Source organism: Cervus canadensis, chromosome 12 (assembly GCF_019320065.1).
Source record: "Cervus canadensis isolate Bull #8, Minnesota chromosome 12, ASM1932006v1, whole genome shotgun sequence".
NCBI classification, from domain to species: domain Eukaryota; kingdom Metazoa; phylum Chordata; class Mammalia; order Artiodactyla; family Cervidae; genus Cervus; species Cervus canadensis.
The window spans coordinates 34841896-34856157 of NC_057397.1; the positions used below are offsets into that span (position 1 = coordinate 34841896).

At 42.5% G+C, this 14262-nt stretch overlaps 1 protein-coding gene across 4 annotated transcripts in view; it reads left to right on the forward strand.

Moving 5' to 3' along the window:
* The first annotated feature begins 6048 nt into the window (after nucleotides 1–6048).
* Nucleotides 6049–14262, forward strand: part of TERF1 (telomeric repeat binding factor 1) — a 40503-nt gene continuing 32289 nt past the window's right edge. For 2 of the 4 annotated variants that reach the window (XM_043483655.1, XM_043483658.1), the window contains exons 1-2: nucleotides 6049–6394; nucleotides 12345–12440. In XM_043483655.1, coding sequence (XP_043339590.1) covers nucleotides 6091–6394; nucleotides 12345–12440 — 400 coding nt within the window. In that variant the 5' untranslated portion in view covers nucleotides 6049–6090. The remainder of the gene's footprint in view (nucleotides 6395–12344; nucleotides 12441–14262) is intronic. The other 2 variants (XM_043483654.1, XM_043483657.1) reach the window with 1 other exon arrangement.

Below are 14262 nucleotides of genomic sequence, written 5' to 3' on the forward strand. Positions count from 1 at the left end.
AATTTTTTCTTTTTAAAAAGATTTTATGGGACTTCCTGATGGTCCAGTGGTTAAGAATCTGCTTGCTACTTCAGTGGCCCAAGGCACAACTCCTGAGCCCATGCTGTTGAGCCCAAGGGTTGCAAGTACTGAAGCCCTAGCATCCTAGAGCCTGAGCACAGCAAGGAAGAGTAGCCATCTTCACTGCTGCGCAGCCTTTGGAAAGGTTGCTGCTTCAAGTCATGTGTTATGCCAGCATTCATGACCTCCAGAGGAAAGGATTTTGGTCTGGGGTCAGAGACAAGGCTTGACTACTTGGAGCTTTTTGTGTAGCAAAGTAGTACTAAAGTGTAGTAGAGATAGGGAAAGCTTCTGACATAGACATCAGAAGGGAACAGAAAGAGTGCCCCCTTGCTAGTTTTTAGCAAGGTGTTTTGTGTCTGTTGCTTGGGTTAGTTGCTCAGTCATGTCCGACTCTCTGCAACCCCATAGATTGTAGCCCACCAAGCTCCCCTGTCCATGGAATTCTCCAGGCAAGAATACTGGAGTGGATTGCGATTTCCTTTTCCAGGGGATCTTCCCAACCCAGGGGTCAAACCCTGTTCTCCTTCATTGCAGGCAGATTCTTTACCATTGGAGCTACAGGGAAGCCCATTATGTCTGTTAGAAAGCTCTTAATCAGACAAGAGAGACATCTCAAGGCGAGAGGGAGTTTAGCCATCTCACCGGGCCCCTCTCCCACAATATACATTTTTGAGACAGGGTGGCATGAGGTGTGTCATCCCCCTGGCCATAAAACAAATGAGAGGAATACTGGTTTGTTGAGCCATTACCAGCCCAAGTTTTGTGAAAAGAAAAAATTAGTCTTAGGCAGAACCATTTTGAAGAAAGGCAAATTCCAGAGCAAATGCATAGTTTCATTAACATAAGAGAAAAGCATTGGTTAGCTCAAGGCAGAACCAGGTGTCATCAACACAGAATTAAAAGAAGGCTCTTTTTTTTTTTTTTTTTTACTTTAAAATGATCTATATTTGCAGAAGGCTTTTTAATTTTGTGTAGAGTAGGAAAAAAAACATCTGCCACTTGCAGTTTATTTCCTCCTGCCGCTTGGGGCACTCTGGCCTTCCTGCCTGTTTCCCTCTCAAGGTCTCTAGTTTCTGAGAGCCGGGTGCTCTCTGCTTGCACTGTGTGGTTTCCCTTGTTGCAGAGCACAGGCTCTAGCTGCGTGGGCTTCAGTACTCTATTGCTGCACATGGGCCCAGTAGTACACTGGGCTTAGTTACTCTGAGGCATGTGGGCTCTTCCCGAACCCGTGTTCCCTGCATTGGCAGGCTAGTTCTTAACCCCTGGATAACCATGGAAGTCCCTCAACAGGATCTTGACAATTTTATTTCATTTTTTAGGTTTTTTGGCTCTGCCATGGGCAGCTTGTGGAATTTTAGTTCCCTGACTGGGGGCTGAACCCAGGCTCTCAGCTCTGAGAGTGCAGAGTGCTAACCACTGGACCACCAGGGAATTCCCATTGATAATTTTAGACAATGGGAGGAGAGAAGATCAACTAGAAAATTACAGTGAGTAACCATAAGTTTAAAACCTGAAGAGAAGTGACTAGTGAGATGTGAGGAAAATTTAAAAAGGATGGATCCAATAAGTCAAATAAAGAAAATGTTTAAAGGGTATGATCCACTGGATCAAGTGATACTGAGTTTTCTATAACCCTTAGAGATCAAGTCCACACCCACATGTGTCTAACTCTTTGCGATCCTATGGACTGTAGCCCACCAGGCTCCTCTCTCCATGGGCTTCTCCAGGCAAGGATACTGGAGTGGGTTGCCATGCCCTCCTCCAGGGGATCTTCCTGACCCAGGGATAGAACCCACATCTGCAGCAGCATCCTGCATTGCAGGAGAGTTCTTTACCACTGAGCCGCCAGGGAATTCCCCTTAGAGATCATGGAATCATCTTAATAGCTGGTATCTGTATATATTGGTATAGTAGTTTACAGCATCAAAGTGTATTTATTGGTACAATAATTATATAGGTTGTCATGTGAAAAAAAGAGTGTAATGATAAATTAGAGCATATGTTTTATGCTATGTTTTTCTTAGAAATTCATATTAGTGTATAGTATGTAGCTCTGAGAAGTCCATGGGGGTAAAAAACTGATACTTTTTTAAAACCAGAAATTTCCCTAACTGTGCTTTAGAAAGTGGAGGAGAAAGAATTCAAATCAAAATCTCTGACTCCAGAGCCTGAATTTCTACTTGTACTGTATTGAATGGTCCTACAGTTATAGCCACTAGCCATATTTGGCTATTTGAGCATGTGAAACATGACAACTCCAGACAGATATTTATAAATGTAAAACAGATGCTGTATTTCAAAGACATTTAAACAATGTAAAATATCTCAATCACTTTTATATTGATTACGGGTTGAAATGATATTTTGGGTTGTTGATATTTTTGTTGTTTAGTCACTAAGTTGTATCCGACTCTTTTGTGACCCCATGAACTATAACCCTCCAGGCTCCCTCTTTGCATGTGAATTACCAGGCAAGAATACTGGAGTGAGTTGTCATTTCCTTCTCCAGGGGATCTTCCCAATCCAGGGATCCAACCTGAGTCTCTTGCATTGGCATGCGGGTTCTTTACCACTGAGTCACCAGGGAAGCCCTGATATTTTGGATATGTTGGGTTAAATAAACTATGATATGAAAATGAATTTCAGCTTTTTCTTTTTTAAATGAAGCTCCTAGAAAATTGAAAATTTCATATCGAGCTCATTCACTTAAATAAATAAGAGACTTGGGACTTCCCCAGCAAGGTTAAGACTCCTTGCTTCCAATGCAGGAGGTGTGGGTTCTATCCTATTCAGGAAACTAAAATTCCACATGTCATGACGCAAGACTAAAAAAAAATTGTTTTTTTAAAAAGAATGTTGAAAAAATTAAGTAGAGGCTTTAATAAGTAGAGACTGTCCATAGAATGTATTTCCTAGTGCTGTGTGGTCAAGAGATTTCCCCTTATTTTTTATTCAGGGGTAGAAAACATCACCAGGATACCTTGCATCATACAGAGTTGGTTCATTTCCAGGAAGAAGTAGAAACAGCATTCTTCCCCTGGGTCCCCAGCTGTTTGTAGACATATCCTTATACTCCTATTCGATGTTCTTATCGCTTTCACTTTGGGCAGATGCATTTTATTAAAAATACTGGCTAATTGGCAACTTGTTAAAGACATACACCAGAATGTTTTTTTTTTTTTTTTTAATAAAGCAACAAAATTATGTGATCACGGAGAGTCAGCCTAGATTTCAGCATTTAACAAACTACATGCCCTTACAGGGTGAGACAATACAACATTGATGCCTATTGTCTGACAGTCATATACTAATCCTATAATACATGAAATACCAGTCTAAAAAATCTCAAGGGGCTATCAAGATCTTCTAAATATTTTCAAAACTAAAGGACTGTGTTAGTCACTCAGTTGTGTTTGACTCTTTGTGACCCCATGAACTGTAGCCTGCCAGGCTCCTCTGTTCATGGAATTCTCCAGGCAAGAATACTGGAGTGGGTTGCCATTCCCTTCTCCAGGGTATCTTCCCAACCCAGGGATCCAATCCAGGTCTCCCAAATTGCAGGCAGATTCTTTGCCATCTGAACCACTAGGGAAGCCTAGGATTAGAATTGTCTAACATATTTCCAATCCTGAAATCTACTTCATTTTAGTTCTACACATTCTTTCAGTCCTCACTAATTTACTAATTCTGCAAAGGGAAGAATTCTTCATGAGTAAGAAGCTTCTTTACCCGTAATGTTACATTGTGTCCACTGCCTCAAAGTGAAGTGGAAATCTGACACTCATCTAGGGTCATTTTCTTTACATCTTATCTTCTGTTTCCTTAGGCCTAGTCCTCTATATTGTTTACAAACAGGACTTACTTTCCATGGGACTACTGGAGTCTGAAGGAACAATTCCTTCTGACTCACTACTCTTTTTCTGAGTAGCACAAATATCTTGCTTTTCCAGCTAATGTTACTGAGCTCTTACCTAGTACCTGGTTTCCTTTTAAAGTCTTTACATTTATCAATTCCTTTAATCTTTCCAAGGAGCCTGTAATGATGGTATCACTACTAGTAATACATAGTTAATCCAAGGTCACACAGCTAATGGGTATATAGGGTACGGGAATTCCAATCTAGGTATTCTTTTTTTTTTTGGCTAGCGGGGTCTAGCTGTGCCAGTGATAAAGAACCTATCTTCCAGTGCAGGAGACATAAGAGACATGGGTTCAATTCCTGGATCAGGAAGATCCCCCGGAGAAGGAAATGACAACCCACTCCAGTATTTTTGCCTGGAGAATTCCATGGACAGAAGAACTTGGAAAGCTATGGTCCATAGGGTCACAAAAAGTTGGACACAACTGAAGTGACTTAACACACACAAACGCGCCAGGTCTTAGCTGCAGTGGGCAGGATCTTCAATGACATTGTGCCAGGTTCCAACCAGGTCCCCTACATTAGCAGCACAGAGTCTTAGTCACTGCATCACCAGGAAAGTCCCCAACTTAGGCATTCTTAAGGGCTACAGTATAGTCCTTTGATGACTCGACATTTCAGCCTTAAGGCAATAATAAATGTGAAAAATTAAAATATAAAGGGTTTGATAACACTGGATATGTTTAAACAGAAAGGGTTTTAAAGGAAACTTTTTATTCAATTGTAACTCACATACTGAAAAGTGCATATATCATGTTCCATGAATGTTCATAAAGCGACCATTAATGCAACTGTCACCTACATAGAGAAATAGAACATAACCAGACCCCTCTCCCCTCAGTCCCCTCTTGTGCTCCAAGGTAAGTTTGAAAATTCAAAATAAGTATTCATTTACTGTTGTGAATACAGGAAGCCACTGGGCTTCACTGGTGGCTCAGACAGTAAAGAATCTGCCTGCAATGTGGGAGACCTGGGTTGGATCCTTGGGTTGGGAAGATCCGCTAGAGAAGGGAATGGCAACCACTCCAGTATTCTTGCCTGGAGAATCCCATGGACAGAGGAATCTGAGAGGCTACAGTCCACAGGGTTGCAAAGAGTCAGAGGAACACTTTCACTTTACTGTTGTACAAGTTGAATTTTTATAGTCTATTTCAGGTCCTGACTGAAATTCTTTTCCATAATAACATACTCTTTCCAGAGCAATAATTTCAAATTTTGGTCCCCAACCTGGCAGCCTTAGTATCACTCACCTGCAAACAAAGGACTTGCAAATTCAAGGATCCCAATCCAGACCTACAGGACAAAAATTATAGGTGTGATGCCCAACAAGCCTCGGGACAGAATCTGACGCTTCTTAAATTGGAAAAGCACGGATCTGTCTGTTGAAAGAGTTTTGCTTCCTGATTGCATAGTAACTGTTAAATCCTAGTATACTAGGATTTAAAGTGTTACGCTCGAAAAATAGTAACATTTTAATTATCTATCTCTTTTGAAGCACAAACAGGTAAAATGTTTTTCCATTTTAACTGGAAAAGTTTAAAATGTTTTATTTTTCTAGTTAAAACACTTTCCCCACCTGGGGAACTATTCTATTCTGGTGCTAAAATGCAACATCGTCTAGAACAACACGGTTAGTTAAAATGGAAAAGACCCTGATGCTGGGAAAGACTAAAGGCAGACTGACAACAGAGGACGAGATGGTTGGCTGGCATCGCCGACTCAACAGACATGAGTTTGAGCAAGCTCCGAGAGATGGTAAAGGACAGGGAAGCCTGGGGTGCTGCAGCCCATGGGGTCGCAAAGATTCGGACGCGACTGAGCCACTGACCACCAACCACCTCCAGTCCTCTCTCCGGCTCTAGCCTGGACTTGTCTAGTTTACCAACAAAGCGGCGCTACAGGGCGACGGGTAAATTCAACATCCAGAGACTGGAGCAGGTTTCGGCCAATCCGAAGCCAGGCTCGAGCCGCTCGCCCATCCCAGCGGTGTTTGATTGGTGCTTTCCCTCAGGCGGAAGAGGCCCCTCCCCCGTGGGCTCCGCCCCGCGCGGCGCGAGCCAGTCGTCGCTCTGCGCCGGAAAGGCCCGAAGCTGTACGAGCTGTTTAACATGGCGGAGGATACCGCCTCTGCGGCTCAGAGCCCGCGAGGGCGTGCGGACGGGGAAGATGCGGGTTCCTCGGGGGGGCAGGTGGCGGACACGGTGACAGATGATCAGGAGCAGTTTGAATGCCAAGAACTGCTCGAGTGCCAGGTACAGCCGGGGGTCCCTGAGGAGGAGGACCCGGGCCTGGTGGCTGAGGCAGAGGCGGTAGCTGCCGGCTGGATGCTCGATTTCCTCTGCGTTTCGCTTTGCCGGGCTTTCCGTGACGGCCGCTCCGACGACTTTCACCGCACCCGCGACAGCGCCGAGGGTGAGTGCTGGGCGCGCCCGGGCCGGGAGCGGGAACTGCGGCGGGCGACTGAGGCCTGGTTTGCAGCGCTATACCTCAGGGGTCCGGGGTCTGGCTGCTTGCTGAGGGCCCTGGGCTCGGAGTCAATCGTTGGTTCGAATCCCGCCTCCGCCTCTCATCAGCCCCTCAGTTTTTCTCAGATTCATAAGTTTTACTAGTCGGTAAAATGAGAATAACCCGTTGAGGTGATAAGAGGATTAAGTGAGGTAAAATGTACAAAATTGCGCTTAACCCAGTGTCCAGTTCCTTTTGTCTCCTTAGGCGCTTGCATTTCCAGCTTTTTTCTGAGGTACTCCTGTGAAAGCTTTTTTTTTCGTTTTAGCAAGTCATTGAGACCTAGGCATCAGTGTTTTGTATTACTCTGTGAGCTGTTTTAAGCCTCCCTGAGCCTGTGTGTGTGAAAGTCGCTCAGTCGTGTCCGACTCGTTACTACCCCGTTGTCTATACAGTTCATGACATTCTCCGAGCCAGAATACTGGAGTGGGTAGCCTTTCCCTCCTCCAGGGGATCTTCCAACCCAGGGATCGGACTTAGGTCTCCCACATTGCCGGCGGATTCTTTACCAGCTGAGCCACAAGAGAAGCCCTCATTGAGCCTGCTGCTTCAGGATGAAAGTAACTGACAATGAAGTCTACCACCTATGCAAAACAGCCTGTGAATGATGGGCAAAGACATTGATGCCTACAGAAGGCTAGCTGGCTTTTTGAATGATAACTGAAAGATACTCCAGTATTAATATTTATTGGAGTTGGCTTTCAGCTTATTGCAGCAGACCGCAACCCCAAGATAGAATTTAATAGAAAATTAAATACTTCAGAAAACCATGTTGACACATTTTAGCTTCACAGTTATTATGAGTGAGGCGAGTAATCTCAGTTTATGGAGGAGTGATCTAAACAACTTAAAGCATTGATAGGTTAAGAGAGTTGGTCCAGACACCTGCCTTATCTTCCAGTCCAAGAACCTTTCCCCTATGTCACAGATAACACTAGAGACAGGATTCAGTTCAGTTCAGTCGTTCAGTAGTGTCCAACTCTTTGCAGCCCTGTGGACTGCAGCACACCAGGCTCCCCTGTCCTTCACTGTCTTCTAGAGTTTGCTCAAACTCATGTCCATTGAGTCAGGATGCCATCCAACCATCTTATCCTCTGTCATCCCCTTCTCCTGCCTTCAGTCTTTCCCAGCATCAGAGTCTTTTCCAATGAGTCAATTCTTCTCACCTGTTGGCCAAAGTTTTGGAGCTTCAGCTTCAGCATCAGTCCTTCCAATGCATTCAGGTATTGGTTTCCAATACCATTTTCCATAGAAATGGCCTGATTCCAGGACAGGGACTGGAAATATACAACTTGAACCTGGAGCATCTTGTGACAAAAAGTAAGGCGGTGCTAAAAGCAAAACAAAACTGCGAAAGAAACAAAGCTCCACAATTATGGGGGCACAAAGGGGCATAGGAGCCAACTGCGAGAGTTCCCAATAGCCCAAGCAGACATAAGCAAGAAAATGAAAATGCAGTTGGCCCTTAAACAACACAGGTTTGAACTGCACCTGTCCACTTACAAGCCAGTTTTTTTTTTCCCTCAGTAGTAAATACTACAGTACTACACAATCTGTGGTTGGTTAAACCACAGAGAACCAGCACTGGAATTTTCATCTGCTTGGAGGGTCAGTGTCTCTAACCCCCTCATTGTTAAAGGGTCAACTGTAGTATTGTATTATAACCTAAATTATTTAAAAATATCCATAAAGTCTACACTGATGTAAATAAATGCTGGAATAAATATACAAGTGGGAGAAGAGACAGATCTCCAATGTAGAAGAGTTCCAGGTAATTCATGTTTCTACTCTGTCCTCAAGGAGGTGGAGCATAAGTCCCCACTCCTAAAGTGTGGGCTGTATAGAGCACAGTATAGAAAGGGGAAGAAAGTAGAGAAAACTGACAAATACTGCCTCACCCAGTAATGCAAGGTCAGCATCAACAGTGATAGTTGATAGCATGTACACTTGATATAATGTGATGAAAGTGGGACTTTGCCACTGTGATCTTCCTCTCTAAACTCTAGTCTAATCACAAGAAAAATATCAGACAAATCCCAATAGAGAGATTCAGTTTACAAAATACCTCAACACCCCCGAGGTCACCAAAATTAAGGCAAGGCTGAGAAACTGTTATGACCAGGAGATGCCCAAAGTGACATGATGACTAAATGTAATGTGGTACCCTTTGACTGTGTGGATCACAACAAACTGTGGAAAATTCTTAAACAAATGGGAATACGAGACCACCTGACCTTCCTCCTGAGAAGTCTGTATGCAGGTCAAGAAGCAACAGTTAGAACTGAACATGGAGCAACAGACTGTTCCAAATCGGGAAAGGAATATGTCAAGGTTGTATATTGTCACCCTGCTTATTTAACTTATATTCGGAGTACATCATGAGAAATACTGGACTGGATGAAGCACAAGCTGGAATCAGGATTGCCGGGAGAAACATCAATAAAGATATGCAGATGACACCACCCTTGTGGCAGAAAGCAAAGAAGAACTAAAGAGCCTCTTGATGAAAGTGAAAGAGGAGAGTGAAGAAGTTGGCTTAAAATTCAACACTCAGAAAACTAAGATCATGGCATCCAGTCCCATCACTTCATAGCAAATAGATGGGGAAACAATGGAAACAGTGAGAGACTTTATTTTGGGGGGCTCCAAAATCACTGCAGATGGTGACTGCAGCCATGAAATTAAAAGATGCTTGCTCCTTGGAAGAAAAGTTATGACCAACCTAGACGGCATATTAAAAAGCAGAGACATTACTTTGCCAACAAAGGTCCATCTAGTCAAAGCTGTGGTTTTTCCAGTAGTCATGTATGGATGTGAGAGTTGGACTATGAAGAAAACTCAGCACTGAAGAACTGATGCTTTTGAACTATGGTGTTGGAGAAGACTCTTGAGAGTCCCTTGGACACAAGGAGATCCAGCCAGTCCATCCTAAAGGAAATCAGTCCTGAATGTTTGTTGGAAGGACTGATGGCTAAAGCTGAAGCTCCAATACTTTGGCCACCTGATGGGAAGAACTGACTCATTTGAAAAAACCCTGATTCTGGGAAAGATTGAAGGTGGGAGGAGAAGGGGATGACAGAATGAGATGGTTGGATGGCATCACCGACTCAATGGGCATGAGTTTGAGTAAACTCCAGGAGTTGGTAATAGACCGGGAGGCCTGGCATGCTATAGTCCATGGGGTCACAAAGAGCTGGACACAACTGAGTGACTGAACTGAACTGAACCCTGGATGGGAACCTGCAGTGGAAAAAGGACATTAAGTAAAAACTAAAGAAATCTGAGTAAAGCTTGGACTTTAGATAATAATGTATCGATATTGGTTAATTAATGTAACAATGCTAATGTAAGTTGCTAATAACAGGGTAAACTGGGTGGAGAGTATTATATGGGACTTCTCTACTATCCTGGGGCTTCCCAGGTGGTGCTAGTGGTAAATAACTCATCTGCCAGTGCAGGAGATGTAAGAGACATGGGTTTGATCCCTGGGCGGGAAGATCCCCTGGAGGAGGACCAGGCAACCCACTCCAGTATTCTTGCCTGGAGAATCTCATGGACAGAGGAGCCTGGTGGGCTACAGTCCATGGGCGCACAGAGTTGGACACGACTGAAGGAACCTTGCATGCACGCACTCGACTATCTTCACAACGTTCTGTAAATTTAAAACCATTCTAAAAAAAAAGTTATTTAAACAAAAAACAAAGACCTTTTAAGGTTCTAGCCCAAGACCCAAGGAATAATCTAGGCCACCTCCATTATTTTAAGGTTAAAGGCACAGAAATCCAGAAAGAGTAAACTATTTTCCAAGTTGCATTGCTAAATCAGTGACAGATACACAAACTGTGAACTGAACATTGTGTCTGTATGCCATTTTTGACTGACAGGACTCCATTTTATCTCTTATAGAATTACATGTACTACACTTTTCAAGAATGTAAACATATGCAACTCTAGATGCTTACTAGAAAATTCTTAGCTTTTTCATTCACACTCAGAATTGTTCTCCCACCTCACTTTTGTCAGATAATGCCTTTTCCAGACTGATACTCCTAACCTATCTCCATCGTGGGAGGCAGTGTAGGATTGTGATTAAGAGCTTGGGCTCCATTGTTAGTTGTCTGCGGTTTTTTGTTTGTTTTTGTGACTGTGTATGTCTATGTGTTTTTGGCCGCATGGCTTGTGGGATCTTGGTTCCCTGATTCCTTGACCAGGGGTGGAATTTGTGCCCCTTGCAGTGGAAGCACAGAGTCCTAACCACTGGATCACCAGGGAATCCTTGTAAATTGTCTGAGTTTGATTCCTGGCTCTGCTTGTTTATCGTCACAAGCCTTGAAGGAAGGACGTGATACCACCACAGTTTCCACATCTGTAAGATGGTAGTAATAATGGCATCTACCTCACAGCTGTTAAGAGAAGCAAATGAACTGATATTTATAAAGCAAGGTTTCTCAACCTCAGCATGTTGAGGTTTTGTACCACATAATTCTTTATTCTGTGTATGCTTGAGGGTGAAGAGGGGACAGGGTGGAGGTTCTCTGGTGCATTGTAGGATCCCTGACCTCAGCCACTAGGTCCAGTAGCACCATCCTCCCACTCAGTCAGAATGTCTCAGTGGGACAATCAGAAATGTCCCTGGACATTGCCAAATGTCCCTTGGGGACAGAGTCACAACACCCCCAGTTGAAAACCACTGCTCAGGACTTAAAGTAGGTGCCTGGTATTTTAGTAATTGCTTAAATATAGTTGTTATTGTTGTTGGTCATTAGATCCTCTGGTGTCTTTCTGTCAGTAGTGTTTGGTTACAGGTATGGAGAAAGCAGATAGCTGGCTTCAGCTTGGGTAGATTTTCATTGTTTTGTTTTACGCCTAATAGGTACAAAGAGCAATCCTTCTCTAGAATAGATTGGGCTTTTCTTCTGTTTTGCTCCTTTACCATACTTACCCTTTATGACACATTAAAATTTTAATTAGTCACCTGCCTACCTTTTTGTTTAATTTGTGTCTTTTCAGACTAAAACCTTCCTAGGGGGCTATCTATCATTCAGTCATGAGTCCCTACCATTGGCCAGCAGTAGATATTCTGTAAATATTGAATAAGTTGTGTTTAAATTTTATATATAAGTTTTGTTCTCTTTTTGAATCCTGTTATTTTATGACTATATTTGGTCCAGATAATCTCTGGTATAGCATAACGTTTTGGCATATTAAAATTGAGGAAATAAATGAAAATAAGTATTTGTTTCATCTGCTTAGCAGCTGCAAGACTGGTTACTTTAATCTTTGTCTTTTATTGTACATAGTAAACTCACTGAAAACCAGGATTATGGTTTACTCATCATTGTACGTACTTACTACCTAGCATGACACCTAGTTGGATGTTCAAATATTGGGGAGATTAATATAAATACATGTTTTTAAAATAAAGTTTTATAAACTAAACAGACTCTCATTCAACTGAAACCTTGAGAGAAATAATATATTTCCTATTACATTAGGCATCTTAAGGTATAAAATAAGTTTCCATCTAGTGATTTGACATATTTTACAGTTTGGATCTAAATCTCCCTTTTCATTAGTACAGAATAGTACCCATGAAAGTATGTAGTTTTAAAGATTTATTATTCTGTGTATGAAACATCAGTTTTATTTTGAAGGTAAAGTGTTCATTGTTACTTATATTTGTTCTAATTTCTTAAAAATTGTCTATGAATAAAGCATACCGTTCTAAATTTATGATAATCTTTGGGTGATGTTTGTTAACTTATTACTCAACAAACCACACAGAAGTATGGTACGCAGGGCCAAGTTTGGAAGTTTTTTTTAATGTTTTAATAAAATTTACTTGATTCACTTTCAGCTATTATTCATGGACTGTCCAGTCTAACAGCTTATCAGCTGAGAACTATATATGTGTGTCAATTTTTGACAAGAATTGCAGCTGGAAAAACCCTTGGTAAGTATGTTTTTATATTATATGGGACATATTTCAGTCTATGTCTGAAGGTGTGATGATGAGAAGAAGGAGATGCTGCTGCTGCTGCTAAGTCACTTCAGTCATGTCTGACTCTGTGCAACCCCATAGAGGGCAGCCCACCAGGCTCCCCCGTCCCTGGGATTCTCCATGCAAGAACACTGGAGTGGGTTGCCATTTCCTTCTCCAATGCATGAAAGTGAAAAGTGAAAGTGAAGTTGCTCAGTCGTGTCTGACTCTATCGACCCCATGGACTGTAGGCCTACCAGGCTCCTCTGTCCATGGGATTTTCCAGGCGAGAGTACTGGAGTGGGTTGCCATTGCCTTCTCCAGAAAGAGATGGGAGCTATCTTTTTTTTTGAGAGTTTGCCCACTTGTATTTGGCCTGTACATCTATACACAAGCATATTTAAAGCTAGCAAAGGAAATATCCCTATCTTCTTGGAGCAATGATTCTCAAATTTTTGCTTACTTCAGAATTGTTAGAGAACTTGTTAAGAAACAGAATGATGTATCCCCTTCCCCATCATGAATTTCTGATTTGGTAGGATGAATTACATTTCCTATAAGTTTCCAAATGATTCTGATGCTGCTGTTAGGAAACCATGCTCCATATACTCTGTTTTAAAGATAATATTCAGTTCAGTCACTCAGTCATGTCCAACTCTTTGCAGCCCCATGGACTGCAGCACACTAGGCTTCCCTGTCCATCGCCAACTCCCGGAGCTTGCTCAAACTCATGTCCATTGAGTTGGTGATACCATCCAACCATCTCATCCTCTGTCTTCCCCTTCTCATCCTTTTTCTTCAGTCTTTCCCAACGTCAGGGTCTTTTCCAGTGAATCAGTTCTTTGCATGAGGAAGCCAAAGTATTAGAGTTTTTCAGCTTCAGCATCAGTCCTTCCAATGAATAGTCAGGGTTGATTTCCTTTAGGATGGACTGGTTTGATCTCCTTGTGTCCAAGGGACTCTCAAGAGTCTTCTCCAACACCACAGTTCAAAAGCACCAATTCTTCGGCGCTCAGCTTTCTTTATAGTCCAATTCTCACATCTATACATGACTTCTGGAAAAACCATAGCTTTGACTAGATGGACAAGAGGCTCTATAGTTCTTTGCTTTCTGCCATAAGGGTGGTATCATCTGCATATCTGAGGTTATTGATATTTCTCCCAGAAATCTTGATCCAGCTTGTGCTTCATCCAACCCAGCATTTCACATGATTTACTCTGCATGTAAGTTAAATAAGCAGGGTGACAATATACAGCCTTATCGTAATCCATTCCCAGTTTGGAACCAGTCTGTTGTTCCATGTCCAGTTCTAACTGTTGCTTCTTGACCTGCATACAGATTTCTTAGGAGGCAGGTCAGGTGGTCTGGTATTCCCATCTCTTGAAGGATTTTCCACAGTTTGTTGTGATCCACACAGTCAGAGGCTTTGGTGTAGTCCATAAAGCAGAAGTAGATGTTTTTCTGGAATTCTCTTGCTTTTTCGATGATCCAGCGGGTGTTGGCAATTTGATATCTGGTTTCTCTGCCTATTCTAAATCCAGCTTGAACATCAGAAGTTCATGGCCTGACTTGGAGAATTTTGAGCATCACTTTGCTAGCAAGTGAGATGAGTACAATTATGCAATAGTTTGAACATTCTTTGGCATTGCCTTTCTTTGGGATTAGAATGAAAACTGACCTTTTCCAGTCCTGTGGCCACTGCTGAGTTTTCCAAATTCACTGCCATATGGAGTGCAGCACTTTCACAGCATCGTCTTTTAGGATTTGAAATAGCTTAGCTGGAATTCCATCACC